Source organism: Gambusia affinis, linkage group LG17 (genome assembly GCF_019740435.1).
Source record: "Gambusia affinis linkage group LG17, SWU_Gaff_1.0, whole genome shotgun sequence".
Classification (NCBI taxonomy): domain Eukaryota; kingdom Metazoa; phylum Chordata; class Actinopteri; order Cyprinodontiformes; family Poeciliidae; genus Gambusia; species Gambusia affinis.
In genome coordinates, this window is record NC_057884.1 from 3,633,943 (window position 1) to 3,652,114 (window position 18,172).

At 40.0% G+C, this 18,172-nt stretch overlaps 1 protein-coding gene across 7 annotated transcripts; it reads left to right on the forward strand.

The window, feature by feature from the left end:
• The first annotated feature begins 990 nt into the window (after nucleotides 1-990).
• Nucleotides 991-16,861, forward strand: rilpl1 (Rab interacting lysosomal protein-like 1). Of its 7 annotated transcripts, XM_044096688.1 has the most exons (10): nucleotides 991-1,562; nucleotides 4,539-4,686; nucleotides 5,997-6,115; nucleotides 7,111-7,359; nucleotides 8,272-8,442; nucleotides 10,108-10,158; nucleotides 10,236-10,390; nucleotides 11,467-11,571; nucleotides 12,866-12,953; nucleotides 14,705-16,861. In XM_044096688.1, the coding sequence occupies exons 1-10, from the start codon at nucleotides 1,272-1,274 to the stop codon at nucleotides 14,708-14,710; spliced, it is 1,383 nt and encodes a 460-aa protein (XP_043952623.1). In that variant the 5' UTR covers nucleotides 991-1,271; the 3' UTR covers nucleotides 14,711-16,861. The 7 variants fall into 7 exon arrangements, with proteins under 7 accessions (XP_043952623.1, XP_043952621.1, XP_043952622.1 ...); XM_044096686.1 differs by lacking the exon at nucleotides 12,866-12,953 and having other exon boundaries at nucleotides 992-1,562; XM_044096692.1 differs by lacking the exons at nucleotides 991-1,562; nucleotides 12,866-12,953 and adding an exon at nucleotides 2,654-2,770.
• The last annotated feature ends 1,311 nt before the right edge of the window (nucleotides 16,862-18,172 follow it).

Here is an 18,172-nt window from a genome sequence, read left to right on the forward strand (position 1 = left end):
GGACGGTAAACCTTTGAAACCAACACTTACAGTAGGTATTGTATATAACATAGTGCTTCTTCTGACAATATTTACTGTGAGCTGCATAGGGCTCAGTAGATAGTATGTTAGAGCTATGAAGTTTGTGTACGAACAAGACGTTTCTTTTATTTAAACTATATGAATCTGGTGTATTTTTGGCTAAACTTTTCTTCGTTTATTGAAGTAAGTAAGGGCGGGTAGAGCAGTCAGTAATTGTAATCAAGTAAGAGTAAGGTTTCTTCCAAATTAAATTACTCAAGTAAAAATTATGGTGCAGAAAAACTACTTGTAGAATCATGGAAGCCTATTTCCGCCATTCTGATGAAGAGAAGGAAAACTTATATCTCGTAATTATGAGTTAGCTCATAATTATTATGAGATAGCGTCTCATAATAATGAGATCTTGATAGTACAATGAGATGCTATCTCCTTGTAGTCTCTCAATATAATGAGATGCTAAACTGAAATTAGCTCATCAGCTAATTTATCCTATCTCAAAAAGCATCTTGTTATTATGAAATGCTATTAGGAGATAGCATGTCATCATGCTATCTAAAGCTATTTATGACTTAGCTATCTCATGTAATGAGATACTCCCATAATGATGACTAAGTATCTCATTATTATTTGATAATATTATTTGTAGCTATCTCATTATTATCTCATAAAATAATCGAGTCATACTTATGACATTGAATGTTTTTTTTTTCATCTAAGTGTTTTCCATCAGAAATACTCTTTTTTTATTGCTAGTTAAAACCAACATCTGGATTTAGTTTAAACATTGTGACAATTAACCAACAGGGAATAAATAACAGCAGCGGAGATAAACACATAAAAACAAAACACATGCTCACCGTAATCCTAAATTAAATGAATGAATTTTTATTAGAAGCAGAGTTATTTTTTTGAGTTTTATTTTGAGTCGCCTCACCGGAAGTGTTGCTCTTTCGCTGCTGCTATTGTTGTGCTAATTGACAATGTTTTACCCGCTAGCTTCCAGGGGACATCCGCTCCGGCCGGACAGCAATGGGACGACTGCGATTTTCATCCAAAAAAAATCGAGTTGAACCTTGTAATGAGCGTCAAACGTTGAACAATTGATAGTTTTAGTGTTTTAAATTTCTTTATGGTTTATTTCGGCCCTGGTTGTGAAGCGAGTGGAACTCGGCTGACTTGTTCGTCTCGGGGAAGGAAGTTTGTTGTGGCGAAGGAAGCGTAGGAAACCGGGAGGGCCGAAACATCCCGTCATGATGGAGGACTTCGGCTCGGCTCTGGAGAAGAACGTCGCCGACCTCACGGTGATGGACGTCTACGATATCGCGGCGGTGGTGGGCCAGGAGTTCGAGCGGATCATAGACCAGTACGGCTGCGAGGCTCTGTCCCGGCTGATGCCCAAAGTGGTGCGGGTGCTCGAGATCCTGGAGGTGATGGTGAGCCGCAGCAGCATGAGCCCGGACATCGAGGAGCTGCGGCTGGAGCTGGACAGGCTGCGGCTGGAGCGGATAGACCGGCTGGAGAAGGAGAAGAAGCACAGACAGGTGTGACAGAGCGCGGCAACACGGCAGACTGACGGACGGGGAACCATGTTGGGCTGGTTCTACCGACTCACTGCGCCAGTCTTACTACAGTGGGCTTACTGAAAATGTAACCCAAGAGAAATTGCTTCATGAAAATATTATTGAAGTATACAAATAAATAATCTTTTAACGGTACAAGTTAAAGTTATGAAAGGGCTGGAAATATTTTTGACTGATTTCAAATACAATAAATCTCAGTGTGGTTTAAAAATAATAACTTAAAAAAGTATTTTTACTAAATACTGAAATTGAATCTGCGTGTCAGCAGCGCTTTCAAGGAAACCTACTGACAACTTTCATATTTCTTTATTATTGTTAAAAGCCTAACAGTATGCCTGAGATGATAGTTTGTTTTATTCAAAAGAATAAAATTTAGTTGTATTTACAGGGTATTGACTCCGAAATGAAGATTAAGCAGAAAATTGGTCACTCAAGTACCTAATATTTTTTTTAAAGAATATTTTATTTATCTGACATTGTCACCCTAAAAGATAAAATAAAGTGTCCATTTACTAGACCTGGTGTACTCCGCTGTTCAATTGAGGCCGCACAAAATCATGCAAAGTGCTGCAAACAGCCCCTGCGCCTCACCTTTGGCACCCCTGATATACAGTATCTTGTAAAAGAATTATTCATGACCCTTTAATTTTTCTAACTTTTTTCATGATGCAAACATAAGCTCTTTGAGTTTTTTGCATAAAGTCTCAATAAAATGTATTAAATATGTGTAGTTGCAACGAACGAAACCAAACTTTTGGAAGAAATTTATAATCAAATAATGAAAAGGAAATAATTTAATCTGCGTTCGCATTGAAATGAACTGCTAAACAATATAAAGACATAATAACAAAAAACTGCGAGTAAAAATATTCATTTGCAAACATAACATAACATTCTTCTTCACATTTGCAGCTGATATGAGAAAGCATGCTGTGATATTTTTTTTTAATGTATTGGTATTTAGCGGTGGCAGTCGGTCTGCTGAGTGCCGTAAAACAGTTTCCAGGTCAGCTTCTCGTGACAGTGACTGAGTCGGTAGCAGACTGATTAACCGGGTCTCGTGACTGTGAGAACGTGGACGCCGTGGCTGGCGCGCGTGCGAGGAAAGTGCGACCGAGCTGCGTTGAGTTTCACGCGCAGAATACCTCAAACGCTCTCGTGGGAGAAATGTGAGTAGGACAGATAGCAGGTGAAGGTTTTTGTCGGTAGTTTTATTCCTACAAAACTAATGAGGGCACTTTGCTTTTTTCTCTCTCTCTCTTTCTAACTCAACAAGAAGCTGAAATGTTTTCTGTAAAGTGGTAACGTTGCCTAGCAACAGTAACCGACCCTCTTCATTGGGTTGCGCTTGCGTTTGAACAAAAGTAATCAGATGAAATTTAGATAGTTTCACACTATTTAGACTTCACAACAGAAGTATAAAGATACATTCTTCTTTTTTCTCACTCTCTGAAGGTGAAGCAAACAAAACTTCTCTTGTTTAGGTTAGTTAAAATTACAAAAATTATTTTGATTTGCTAAATGCCCCGACAATGAGTGAATATGTCAAAAATTTATTTATTAATGTCGTCTAAATGGCCTAAAATTATTTAACATGCCCTTAAGGAAAGGTGTCTGTTAACTTCTGGCTTCAATAGTATCAGGTCAGTCAGTAGATATTATAACATCAAAGGAAAAAAGAGCTGTGCTGTCTAAATGAACCAGCAAACCTTAAAAACAAACAGATGAACTGATTCTGCCTCGGGGCTGCAGCGCACAGAGAGTTGCTCCGTCGTAACAATGCTTTGATTGTCCTCGTCGGCTTCATTTCAGCGGTTCTTCCAGATGATTCATCTCTCGTCTTGTTGATGGACCTGGATGGCGTCTCCAGGGTTCATTTGCTTAGAGGAGTCAAAATCTCTCAGAGTGAGAGATTGTCCCGAGCACAGCAGTTTTAACAAAGTGGAAAAACTGAGATTCCTTTTTTTACACCAGTCAGGTCTAAACAGTAGCACTTCCTCAGCTGGAGAACCAACTCTTTCTAATGCTGCTTATGAAAATTGTACTTTATACAGCACAACACCACCTCGGCCTACACATGAGAAGCTTGATGAAAGAATAAAGTGTTGTACTGATCATTATTATTGGGTAGAGTTTACTCGTCGTTATTTGGAATTTTTGATGTAATTCTGAAAAACGTATCGAAGCCTGCTACATTCAGAGGTAACGCCATGCAGAATACGGCAGCAGTTTGCGTCACAGCAGCCGTATAAAACGCCTCTGACTGAAGACGGTGTGTTGCTGTGTATCGTGGTGATTTGGAGTTAGCTGTCGCTTTTAGGTGTACTAGCATACTTTCAGCCAGCTGACAAGCAATGCACAGCAACAAGTTGGAGAGGGACCATTACATTGTTCTAACTCTACCCTCCATAGTGGGATTGCTCCGATAAATAGACCCAGAATTCCTTTATTTTGGGAGATAAGTGATCCGATCTGATCCACACCCACCAGGTCACTGTTGGGCGTGGATCCACTGTTGCCAATTTAGCAACTTTGTCGCTATATTTAGCTACTTTCCAGAAAAAAAAAAATGCTATTGGCTGCAGCTTCAGACACCTGTCTACCCCTGTCTTGTGTTGTTTATGTTTTTCGCTTCGTCTTTTGAAATTTCTTTGTGTTTTTTTTTGCGCAGTGACAATAAATGAATTCTGATTAGCTGTGAATCAGACTTTATTGTGGTGTAACATTTAAACGTATGACTCAGACTTCCTGTATCTTCAGGATACAGGCCCTGGATGTTCGCACAGTCGTGAAATAAAAACTCATTCCTTATTAGTTCTCATTTAAAGCGAGACAGCACTGCTACGTCTTTGGATCTGGGTCAGCGGCAGATTATGGAGCTTCACTTTGAGATTTAAGTCGTGTAATAGTAAGTTGTTTGGTAATGTGTGTGTTCAGGAGTTGGAGCGGGTGGAGGATGTGTGGCGGGGAGAGGCCCAGGACCTCCTGTCCCAGATTGCTCAGCTGCAGGAGGAGAACAAGAACCTCCTGTCCAACATGTCCCTCAAAGACTCCGTGAACGAGGAGGACCTGCAGAGGCACGAGGGTGAGGCCGGCGCTTCTGAAAACCCAACGCTACGTGCCGGAGGTCACGTGTTCTGGCCCGGTCTTCTCACCAAAGGGCGTCACGGTTTGCTGAAACACACCGAAATGGCAAAAGTTGAAATTCAGAAAACGTTTTGATTAACTGAAATAAATAGAAACGGTAATTAGTGTGGGAGAAACTATAACTATAACTAACTGGAGCTGTATCGTGCGTTAACAAAACTAAAACATACTGAAATCATAGACGTTCTTTGTTTTTGTGTTTGTGAATCTGTTCATTCACAACAGATTGAACCTCAAATGAATCTGAAGTAGATTGATTTTCCACACATAAGCAGTTCACGTCGGACGCCTGCAAATTACGGCGCTAAATATTCCGCTTGGCGCAAAATGGCTTCAGCAAAAGTTGGGAGAAAACACCAGAATCTTGAATACATTTTTAGAAAACTTGATCTTCTGCTGAGTATTTATTGACCTAATTACTTTGTACATAATCACAATGCAACACTTTGACCTTTTTGAATTCTGAACCAAAAAATTAACCAAAGTCTGAAAAAACTGAGACGACTAATAAAGACTAAACTAAAACTAAACAATATTGAGCTAATAATAACTAACAAAAACTCGCAAACACATTCTAAATGAAATAGGCCAACAAAAAGTGTCGCCCAAAGACAAAAGGTGAAAGATTTCTCAGCGTTTTCGTCCAACCAAAACCGTCTAAGTTTATAATGTTAGCTAATCCATGCCAATATATCGTATTAATCTTGTTAATAAGAATACTAATGTTGTTGTTTAAAGTTAAAGCCAGGAATAAACCCAATTCTCTTTCATTTCTCTGCAGAAGTTGTTTTCCACACATTTAAAGGAAATGCTTTGTTCTTTTAAAACTCCTGGATTCCTTTTGTTGTTTGAGGTCACGACCCGGATAAGTCAATTTTGTATTTTCACCTTGTGGAATTTTACATTTTCTCTTCCAAAAAAAAACCCCCCAGCTACATGTCTCTGGGTTCTTCGCTCAACGGCCTCGCACAAAGAAAGCCTTTTCTGTGTCCGCCTCGTCTCGGCCTCTTCGTCGTCCCGCACAGAGGCCGCAGTGATCCCGACGCCCCGCCGGACAGACCAGCCTCAGTGCTGGGGAACACCTGCCAGACTCGCACACAAATCGGCCTCCGCAGCTTTCCCCCCCCCCTCTCTCTCTCTCTGCCAATAAACACTGGGGATTAAAACAAACAACAAAAAAAGAAATGTCAGAAACAAATCTTCTCAATTGGCAGTCCAAAACTCTGCTGCTCTCTTCGTGGTGTCCAGGTATGACGGAGAGGGAGAAGCAGGTGATGATGAAGTTGAAGGAGGTGGTGGACAAGCAGAGGGACGAGATCCGAGCGAAGGACCGCGAACTGACGCTGAAAAACGAGGACGTGGAAGCAGTAAGGCCACTTCCTCTCCGAAAGGGGCGTCGAAGAGAACAGCAGGAAAAACACACACTGCAAAACATCTTACCATGTAGTTTTGTCTAGTTTCTAGCGAGAATGTCTCTAAAAATATCTCTAGAATACTTGGGGGGAAAAGACTGAAATAACTTATTACCAGTAGCTGTTTTTTAGGAAGATACAGGGGCTCGTTTTAAGTTAATAATTCCTGAATATTGATGAAAAAGTGCTAGTTCCACTTGCAGATTATTTCACGTGTAACATGTCCACTAAAAATGTTTTCTTAGTGAAAAATCGGCCAGTGGAACTAGTACTTCTCCATTAATATTAAGGAATTATTAACTTAAAACAAGCCCCTATATCTTGCTGGAAAATAATTTGTAAGTTCTATTTTCTTATTTCAAATGAATTAAGATATTTGCACTAAAGACTAGATCAAATAAACATGGTAAGATTTTGGTTTTGTACAATGTTGGCATCAATTTTTTTATGCTCCCTCCACATTGTTGCATATCTGCCTTACGTTTGATTGGCAGTTAAAGTTAACCTTCTGTTATGGCCTCATGCATTTAACACCATGGTGTACATAATCTTAACCAGCCAATTTGTCCTGGATTATCCTACAGATTATAACTATCCCCTTTCATTTTATTTGTCATTTATTTGTTAATTTTGTATATTTAAAACAAGCTCCTGTGTCAAATCTCCATTAGAATGTAAAGTTTATTGATCTTTGAGAATATGTGATTGCAATATTATTGCATCACCACCATATTGGTTGAAAACGATCCCAAAACAACATTGCCATTCATAATGATAACATCCGGGACGATTTATCGTCCAGCAAAATCTAACAAGCATCGGAAGTGCTTGGGATTCACTGCCCTCTGTTTTGGCAAAGAGCCAGTTGGGTTGTAGTTTAGCGGTGAACTGCGAGCGCCCAGTCAGAGAGCGCGTCTCCCTCCCACAACTCCCGTCTTTTCCTCCCGCAGCTCCAGCAGCAGCAGTCCCGCCTCATGAAAATCAACCACGACCTGCGGCACAAGATGTCCGTGGTGGAGGCTCAGGGCAAAGCGCTGATCGGGCAGAAGGTGGAGCTGGAGGCCGGCGCCCAGGCGCAGGCGCAGGAAGTCTGCGCCCTGAGGCAGGAAGTGGCGCGTCTACGGGAGCGTCTCCACGGAGAGCCGGCGGCGCAGAGCCCCGAGGAACTCCTGGTGCCTCAGCCCCCGTCACCGGCAGAGGTGAGACATGCACAGAGGTCCTGTTCCCACCGAGTTCCTGTTCCCACCGAGTTCAGGCTTTTAAAGGCTTTTAAATATATCAGGGACAACACTGAGACGTTTGGAATTCAAATTATTGGCTCGTGGTTGAATTTCATGTTGACGGAAGAGGTTTAATGAGACTAAAAAAGTGACTTCATTCAGCTGTGATAGATTACCAAAATCCAACAGCAGAAAGTTGTGTTTCCTTCATGGACTCCTCAAAGTTTTTCTCTGTAGCTTTGCTGTTTTTAATGTGTTTCCGTAACATAACCTCAACTTATGTTTAAAGCTGCCTTATGCAACTTTTATAAACACTGATTTCTTTTTACATATCTCTTAAAACTGTGAAATAGTGAAAAAATAAAACTCCTCCCATAAATGCAGCGCTCCTGGTCATAAGCAACCAGTCACAGCCAGGAAGAGGGTCTGTCAGCGCTGTTAGTTAAGCTCGCATACGCGCTGCTAAATGTGCTAATGGCGGAAAAGCAAGACTCCTGGAGAACTTTATATCTGCCGCCAGGCTAACTAGCCTTAGCATTCACGGCAGAGCAAGCTGTAGCCTAGCAAAGAGCAAGAGAAAGGTGTGAGCATCGCATCCATGAGGGTGATTGACAGCGCTAAGACCCTCCTGTTGGCTCTGATTGGTTGTTTTTGACTGGGCAATGGATTTCTGCAGTAAGCATTGGGACACAGTTCATCTGTTTCATCCTGTACTGTCTCTACACAGTGGTGGTTTTGAAAAATGTAAACGAAACGCATTTTTAAAAAAATTAAAGTTGAGTCCTGCAGCTTTAAGTTGATGCGCAGAAACGTTCTGCTGAAGATCTCCCGTCACATTTACCTCAGAGACTGACTGTTTGGGGAATAATCAAGTGTTTTTCACTTCGCCAGCGGGATAAGAGCACCGAAGTGGTTTTGAACACTGAGGGTTGGTCAGACAGAACGGGCGCCTGCCGGCTGACGCCGGGGGGCTTCGAGCCGCCTCCGCAGATCCATGCTTCCTTCCTCAGTTCAGAAGGACGTGAAGATGAGGAGGCCGAGGACGAAGCTGCGTTGCTTTGGGTAATGCAGGCTGGAGTGATATTTAGTTTTCTCCCCGACGACGACGGCTACAAAAAGCTGCCAGTCTAACGGCGTGACGTGGGCGCAGTGGCTCTGCATGGCAGTCTGAAAACTAACACGGCTCAGCGGGGATTTGTTTATTCCTTTCCAGCCAAGCGGGTGAGAACTTTTAGATGGCTGCACTGACGATGCCTCTAAATATAGATCGGCATGACGACTCAACCCCAGACGGCACTTGAACTTGTTGTTTCAGTGATCAACAAACCCTGAAAGGCTGGTTCATGTTCCAACCAAAATGAAACTAGTGGGGGATTTTTTTTTTTTTTTAGCAGGTGTTTTAGGCAGAAATACACTTTTAGAAATATTAGACAATTTATTTTTAGACGTTATATTTAATTATCTGCGTGTTTGTTGGAAACTCCCAACGTGCAACAAAAAGAACAAAGGAGCTCTTCTAGAGATAGAAATATCACATCAGCAAAATAGTCAGTGGAAACTCTGAACCTCTAATGAAATTGGTTAGAATAGATCTGAATATGGAAACACGTTTCCCTGTTGAAAATAATAATAATCATTTCTCCACCAACAAGCCCACCCACCAAAACATACACAGCACTTAAAATCAGCCTTTTTCAGCAGATTAGTCATTAAAACTATATTATATGACTGCTACAATATTAGCAGAAGTGATCCTAAAATAAGTCATTTTTGCCAAAAAATCAAAAATCAATACGTCTTTTTTGCCAGAAGAAAATTGAAAACACTTTTCCAGTCTCTGGGACATATTGATGTTTAAGACCGTAAAAACGGACAGATACAAGACCAGCATGTAGTTCTGTGAACTTCCCACATACTTCATCTGAAGTCCCGGGATCCACTCTGACTGACGTAGAAGCGCAATGAAAATTGCATCATTTTGTTTGCAGAGAAACATCCGCCTCCCGAACTTGACGCTAGGCCCAGTCAAAGTGTCATGTGATTGGTTAGAAATTCGTCGTGTTTTATGCGGAAATGCTCTCGGACAGCACTGTTAATATTTCTCTCCAACAAGCCCTCTTCTCTACTGTTCATATCAGGAGGCGACATGAATACTTTTGAGGAACATTTATCTGACGCCATGAGAAATGATATACATTTGTACATAAATAACTGTTGTAATAATAAATATGCTGTCAAACTCCTGTAAATTGCAGTGTCATTACCCAGAAAGGATGCCGCCTGCCGCAAAGTTGCGGCATTCATTTGGTGACTGTTTATGGGAACCCCGGAGGTCAGCAGCTTCAGCAGGAAACTGTTTTACTTATTTCTTCTGTTATGTGGCCTCAGCTTAGTGTTTATTTATTTTGTCATAAATGAAAAACTAATGCCCATTTAATAATTGGAAAACTCAATTTGGAAAAAATTGCTATTAAGCGTATGATTTCAGACGTTATTCTTTTAAAAGGTGTATCCATAAGAGTCATTTCCAATCAGTTCCTGCGTGGCTTAGTGAGCTGCATGTGTTTGAGGTGTTTTTCTTTAACCGAATGCGATTGTTTCTGGCTTGCTGAGTTAAAAGTGAGAAACACGTCACAGCTTTAAGACAAAAGAGACACAGACAAACTAATTACATGTTTGAAACAAAAAACGCTCAAATCTGACTTGAAGTCCAACATCTGCCACCAGGAGGCGATGTGTGATGAGGACATGCCTGGTGTGTTCCAATATTTCACCAAGGTATCCTCGCCCGCTTCCTCCTTCTTCTATTCTGGCCGGTTCAGTTCACTCTGTGTGATGCACCGCTGTCTCGGCAGGAGGCGATGTGTGAGGAGGAGTCGGTCGGACTGGACCCAAAGGACCCCAACCGGCCCCGCTTCACGCTGCAAGAGCTGAGGGACGTCTTGCACGAGAGGAATGAGCTGAAGGCCAAAGTGTTCCTACTGCAGGAGGAGCTGACGTACTACAAGAGGTAGATGGAGTGGAGTGGATTCTTTCTGGCTTATGACTGGACCAACAATAACAGAGCTGCTTCCTTTCAGTTGTTCTTCTTCTGGCCTTCATGCTGGGCTGATTTCCTGTTGATGTGATGGAATGAAAAAAGATCACTTTGCATACAGTGGTTTCTCTTTCTCTAGACATTGGTTTGGTTCACATTATGGCGTGGGTTTCTTTTTTGTTGCATCTTCATCTATCTATCTATCTATCTATCTATCTATCTATCTATCTATCTATCTATCTATCTATCTATCTATCTATCTATCTATCTATCTATCTATCTATCTATCTATCTATCTATCTATCTATCTATCTATCTATCTATCTATCTATCTATATACTTTTTTAACAGCAAAACGTGTCACTATTTGTTGTCATTCTTCTATCTGTACACATTATATACATATATACATTATATAAACATTCTACATTATAAATAGACAAAAGAAGAAAGATATCAATAATATTGTCCAAAGTTATAACAATGAGTACAATACAATCACCCAATCATATTGGTATTTATTTACTGAAAGTGTACAGTGAGTGCAAAAATCTGTCTACTATTTAAATTGTCCTGTGATCTGTGTCCATCCTGCAACATAAATTGGGGGCTCGTCCGGGATCTTTATTTTTACACTTTGGCTTCAGATACTTGTAAGAGGCTGAATAATCCAGCGAAACAAAAATATCAAAGTCATGCTTGAAGACTTCAATAAAAGCTATTTATTTAGTAATGTTTCATAATCCAACAAAAAAAAGCAAGCATTTTTCAAAATATTTTCTACATGTCATGTGTACTTCAATGTATTCTATGATGCTAGCCCAAGTTTCATTAATTTCTTCACTTGGTACAATATGGCTCTGTCTGACTTGGTTTCTTGCACCCATTTCACAATCAAAAAACACATTGTCACATGCTTTCGTTCATGGCCAACATGTTCTTGTGTAAAATGTGTTTGTCTTGATTTGTTAGTGTTTTCAGAGGAAACACCTTCGTCCTGCATTTTCCACACATACGTGCTTGACGATTGTAATATTTTCTTTTCACAGTGATGAAGTAGACGATGACATCGCAACTCCTTCTCCATCTCCCTCCCCCGAGCTGAGGACCCGCTCTCGGTCGTCCACCCAGCCCGAATCGGGAATTAAGCGACTGTAAGTCGTAGCTTCACGCCCACAAACACACCCGACCTGTAGGGCGGGCAGCAACCTGTCACAGTCTCCCTCCCTGCTCTACGTTAAGGCAAATAATTAGTTTGCATGTGCAAAGCAAAGGGTGTCGTTTTGTTTTGTTGCTTCAGCCGTTTATTTATCTCCCAGAGAAACGGCTCAGCAGGATCATAACTTTACTTCAAGCTTGTGACATTACATCACAACCTTATACACACACACACACACATATCCCAAAAAATCCTTGTATTGGTAATCTCAGTAAAACAGCACATTGCAATGGTCTCTTCCTGCGTTTGTCTGGCTGTGAAAATACACAAGTTACACAGTGAAACTTGCTGAAATCTAAATAAGTGCTCTTTGTGGCTGCATGGGAAAATGTATGTTCTCTAAAAGCTATCGCTACCAAACAAACCCAGTGACCTGCAGTAAGGAGCCACTGCATTACATTAAACAGTAAGCAATCACTAGGTAGAAATCTGACGATCATGGAAATTCTTTTCCCACTTTTCTTGTTGCCTTTTCTGTGTTTGTCTCTAACACTCCCCTTCTACACTTTACAAACATGATTGACTTTTTAAATAAATGTAAATGAAGGCCTTTATGTTGCAGGTTAAAACGGCTTCTCCTCACATGTTGGCTTTTTCTGTGCTTGAAACCATTATTATCTCTTCGTGCTTGCTTTATTACAGTAGCTCAGTTTCCACTACAAACATGTGCAAAACTCTGTTGATATTCCGCTTATGTAAAAAAAACCCCTACAACTTCACAATTACGGTGTTTCCATTAAATTAGAAGCGCAATTAAAATCACATGTGAATAAGTTTGTTCACGTCATATGTCATTACAAAACATCCTCCTACCACTTCCTGTCGTCTTCTTCATCCTCCTACCACTTTCTGTCTTCTTCATCCTCCTACCACTTTCTGTCGTCTTCTTCATCATTTCCGCCAGCAGTAACATCCGGTTGTTGAATCGGGCGATGCAAAAATAAATAAATAAATAAAAAATCCGTTGCAGTTTTGCAAAAAACACTAATTTTGATACTGCTGAAAAACCACTTTTAATCGAGAAACTCGAGGTTTTGCTTTTGTTTTTTGTTTTTTTTTCCGAAATTGCCGTTCAGCAAATTTATTTTCATAATTCCAAATTGCGCAGTTTTATGGTGGATGGAAACGCAGCTAGTGTTTCATTGAGTGTGTGAATGAACTCTGACATGACTTTTGTTACATCCCCCGCTCCCACCCTCCTCCTCCTCCTCCTCCTCTCTGTGCAACAGGATCTTCACAGCCATAATGCCGATGGTGGCGGCTGGTTTGATCCCAGATGACCCCACTTTACAGCCAATCAGACGCCTCATGTCGCTTGTATGACTTTTATATTGTTGGCTTTCAGCCCATCACGGTTCCTGCTAACACCCTCCACCTGCTGCATGTGCCTCACCTTTGTAGTATTCTGATTGGCTGATTGTGGGGCTGTCTGATTGTTGTGGTGGATGCTTTAAAAAAAAAAAATCAGCCAGTCAGAATAGATGTTAGTTTTGTTGTTTCACTCGATCTCTCTGCAGCTCACTGAATAATTCAGTAGAATTGACCCAATTAATCACTTTGGCCTTATGTTCTTTACTGAATCACTTTCTGATGTTTGCACTGATCCATTTATACGGTTCACAGTTAAATCTACATAGATTAATTCAAAATAAATGCTATAACTTTCCAATCATTTAGACCTCTGAGAGATCTAACAGACAGGATCACTGTAGGATATTTAAAATTAAAGCATTTTAAGTGTCAATGAGTCAAAGAACCTCGCAGAAGAGCATTCGTGAGGTCAGACACTGATGTTGGACTCTCACTCATGTCCTCATGGACTTTGCTTGGTGCACTGTCATGTTGAAACTGGTTGGAATTGTCCAAAAGTTCCTTTCATTGGGACTGAGGAGCCACTTGATGGTAGCATCATGCTGTGGGATTGTTTCACTACGAGATCCTCCATTGTGGATGGAACAATGTTCCTCATCTTAAAGCAGCAGGTAGACTGATCAAACCCGAAAACAGTTGGGTGGAAACAGGAAGTATCACTGATATTAAGTGTTGCTGACAAAACCTATGACGTATTTAGCAGTTTGGCTCTGAGAGGCTTTATACCTAAACCGTAAATCGTCATTTGTGGAGAATTTGTAGCATTTAACAACCACATGGCCAGTGTCCAGAAGTGTTTTTAATGGGTTCGCAGCACGAGTGCATTTGGGTCACTGCAAAATACGATGACTTTAATCTTAGAATTCAGACTTTAACCCCAAAAATTTTGAAATTTTTTGTCAGGATTCTCACTTTTTTTCTCAGAATTCTAAAACTTCTCTCAGAATTCAGACTTACATATTAATATTCTGACTTTTTGCTTCTTGTGATTCAGGCTGTCATCTCAAACATTTGACTTTTTGTAAGGGTTCTCACTCTTACTATTTGTTTTTTAATTTCAGAATTCCGACCTTTTTCCTTTTCTCTTTTGGACTAATCTAAAAATTCAGACTGTTTATCTTGAAATTCTAAAAACAAAATGCTTCTCCAAATTCAGATTTTAATGACAAAATTCTGACTTCAGTCACATAATTTTGACTTTTTTTTATAATTCCCCTAAAAAATTCAGAATTTTGAAAAAAAGAAAGGAAATGAGGGGTATTTTTTTCCCTATTGGGCCTAAGCATCTCCTCTTACTTTCAGTCAAATAAGCCATTCGATTAACTTAGTCATTATTAAAAAATAGCCCCAGTAGTGGGAATGGATATTTGTTGGATTTTGTTCCATATTATCTGCATGAACCAGGTTAAATAATGATTCTGCAGCCAGAGAGCAATGAAGACAGTTATATCAGATCTTTTACATCATTTGCAACATTTTTTCTAATGAATTCCCCCTAAACACCATATTTTTTTCACTTAGTTTGTGCTTTGAAATTTAAACAAGATCTAAAACCACTTCTAAACCCTAAGAGCCCTGAAGGGGGCGACATTAACAGCACTGTTACCCTAACTGCTAGCACCGCTTTTCACCTTTGGTTCAGTTCCTGACCTCACAGACGTGACGGTGTTTCAAACCTCTCTGTCTCGTCTCTTCAGGTTTAGCTTCTTTTCACGCGACAAGCAGCGCGGCGTGCAGCGGGGTGTGTACATCGACGCCGGAGGCGGCGGCAGCGGCGGCTTCGGATCCTGGATGCAGAAAGACGACGTGTACACAGAACAAGCCCAGGAGGCTCTGCAGCATCTGTAGGATGAAAGAATACACTCCACTCCTCCTGCACATCAAACTACCGCTACAGACTCATTCTGTGCTTCAACCTGAGGGGCCTTGCAAGAAACAAGAGGATCTTTTCTGAGAAATGCATCAAGAGGTTTATTTAAATACAGAAGAGACGATACGTTGTCAATTTAGAGACTGTGCAGCTTCGAAATGCCAGAGAGTGTTTTAGTTTTCCAGGAATCGTTTCCGCAGGAGGTGGTTGACCCACGTTGAAGGATGGGAGAGGGTGGATGTTGACGAGACGGGAGCATCAAGCAAATTTATTTCGACTGAAAAAAGGACGTTTTCCAGATTTTTATTTCTTATCAGTAGAAGGTGAAGCTGCAAGGGAAAGTTTGACACGGTTTAGTTTTACGGTATTTTAACATCTCAATCCACGACATCGGTCCCGACATGTGATCACCAGCAGCATTTAGCGACTTCTAAGCGGCTCCACAGATCAACTCTGCGAATAGTCATGATTTAAACCGGTTCCAGCGCCAGGAGAAACACAGTGGTTACTGGACATACTGGAGGCCATTTCTGCAAAGAAAACAGCGTGACTGAGTGAAGGCGAGGCCATGTCAAAACGGTAAACTAAAACTCAAAAGCAAATGATAAAAATGGCAAGCTTTGGCTTTATGCCATGATTGAGATTATTCTAATGTTATACCATCGACGTCTTCAACTTTTTTTTAGCATAAGAAATTAAATTTAGGAGATCTTATCTCATTAAGTTACATTAAGCAACCTCCCTAGTTCTGATTAAAAGACCTAAATACATGCCGTATCCCAGAGTCAGCATATTTTTTACATTCAAATCTTGTAATTTATACATACCGGTAACAATATTTTAGTAAAACAAAGAGGACAAGGGTTTTTAAATTATTGTGTGCTCGCCCGATTAAAAACATAAACTCATACAGTTGACACTTTTGTTTTGTGGAAGTGATTTCTATTTTCTCGTCCAACTTCCTCAATAAAAGTGGATTTAGGTTTCTCCTTAAAAAGTATAGCTTTGAAATCAATCACTGTAGCTTTTGTCATAGACTTACAGTATAATAATTAATAATTTTGAGATAGCTTATGTAGCTTCTATGTGACATTTAACATAAAAATTTTGACATCAGATTTTCTTGGCAGAAATGGGATTCCATAGAAAATGTTATTGTTCATTATGGTCACCACCAATTAGCAATACTTCTCTACCAGTTGTATCTGAATGTGTACAATAATCCTCCACTAATATACTTCTGCAACTCTAACGATGCCAAATCAGCCCCAGTGTCTGGTGCCAAACTTTGCAAACCGCCATTAAATTGAAACGGTTGGCTTTAGTTTCGCCGACTTAACCAAAACACTTTGTTTTATATCCGCTTTATTTCATGATTTCATGCAGATGTTTCTCCGTGCGACACTACTTTTACACAAGTCATGGGAAAATGTATATGGAAGGCTGTGTTTAATAAAAATAAAAATAAAAAAAAGCTCAAATCTACATAGTTGTAGACCACGTAATACAGAACAAACACCATGTCGCTGTCCTCTGAATGGATCATTTTCAGCACGGAGATAAAATATTTTGGATGAGAAGTATGCAGTTTTTATTTTGTTTTATTTTTTTTTTGTTATGTTTTTGCAGTTTGTGCTTCATTTGCTGCAGTGAGATAAGCTGTGTGTTTTAATAGTGACAGCACTTTATCCTTATTTACGCTCCGCAGTGAGCCGGAATAAATTATTGTAAAAGGACAAGAATGCTATATAGCAAGAACACGATGATAAAGGCAAGTGTGTGTGTCTGTGTGTGTAATTAAGCAATTTCTCTCTTTTTTTCACATAATTAAGCCTGGAAGGACAATAACACAGAATTAAAGGGAAGACCAGACTCAATATTTCTCTTCTATCATGTCTGTACTCTGACAGGCAGATGTAACAAAAACATCATGACTCCAATTCAAACCTGTTTCTTTAGTAATTAAAGTCATTAACATGAAAAAGGTGTTGTGTGTCTTCATTTTATTCTACATGTTGATTTTTTTTTTTCCATCCACATAAAGTGAAAAAGTAAACCCTTTATGGCCACCAGAGGGCAGGATATTCAACTGACCACAGCTTTACATTTGTAGCTCGACACTCGGGGGGGAAAAGCGGAGCAGGTGGACAAAGGGGCCGTCCCAGCAGATCGAGAGACGGCTGGTGTGGTTGATGGGAAGGGACGCTGGACTACCAGGAGGTATTCCAGGAAGCATTCACGGCACCACAGTACTGCGAGTGTCCACATGCTGAAGTCTGTTTTCTGGGGTGAGGCCGTATCTTGTAACTGCTCGAGGGAATAAACTAACGAGGGAACTAGCGGTGTGGATTTTGTCGTTTCAGTGATTCTTGAGGAGAGGGACAAAACAGGTCCTATAAGATAAAGCGTAACATTTGACGTAACATTTGAATAAAATATACGCAAAATAAACATTTTTTCAAATATTTGACCAAACTAACCCGGGCCATGTGAGCACAACAATGTATGTTTTCCTGGTGTTTGCTGAATATTTTTTATTTTAAACATTGTAGTAGCCTAGGTGGATGGTGTCTTTAAAATCCCTTGTCCTAAGTATAAGTGTTAAAATAAATAATTATAAAAGTATCAATAAATGAATTAAAATTAATTTTTATGTATTTTCCAATTCAATTGAAATTTGTCTCAAGTTTTTGTCAACACCGTCAGACATAAAAAGAATTGGGGGGGGATCAGGCATTATTAGGGGGCATCAGAACTTCTGAGGACCCCATGACCTCTTTCTCTTCCTTTGCTAAGAGGGCTTGTCAGCTCTGGTTAGCTTACGTTATTCTTTTGTTTTTTCTTCCGTTTTATTCCTAAATTGTTCGTCACAACCATGATGTCACATCATAACACCATAACTGACAATTATGGTGTTGTTGTGTCAACACTATAACTGACAAATAATAATTTTTGTATACTGTAAAGATTTCATGGACCTGATGAGATACAATATGGCCTCCTTCAGAATAACATCATTTAAATTGAGGTAGTTTGGCATTTCGTCAACTCCGTCACAGTTTTTGACTGACAGTCGGACTCTTTCAGCGATAGTGTTGACAAATTTCACTTAAATGTGCAGTTAATTCATTTTAATGTATTTTACATAAATGGCTTTACTTCACATGTACCAAGTTTTCCTTTTTACTCACTAGTTTGTCACCACTCTCAGTTCTGCGTTAAATTCTAAAAAATAATTTTATATTTATTTTTATCAGATGGTGATGACAAAGTTCTGGGCCAGGTCCATTAAAAA

Coding starts and splice junctions, on each gene's coding strand:
- rilpl1 (XM_044096686.1), top strand. CDS start 1,272: ATGATGGAGGACTTCGGCTCGGCTCTGGAGAAGAACGTCGCCGACCTC. Junction 8,443..10,107: donor ACGAAGCTGCGTTGCTTTGG/GTAATGCAGGCT, acceptor ATCTGCCACCAG/GAGGCGATGTGTGATGAGGA. Junction 11,572..14,704: donor GAATCGGGAATTAAGCGACT/GTAAGTCGTAGC, acceptor TCGTCTCTTCAG/GTTTAGCTTCTTTTCACGCG.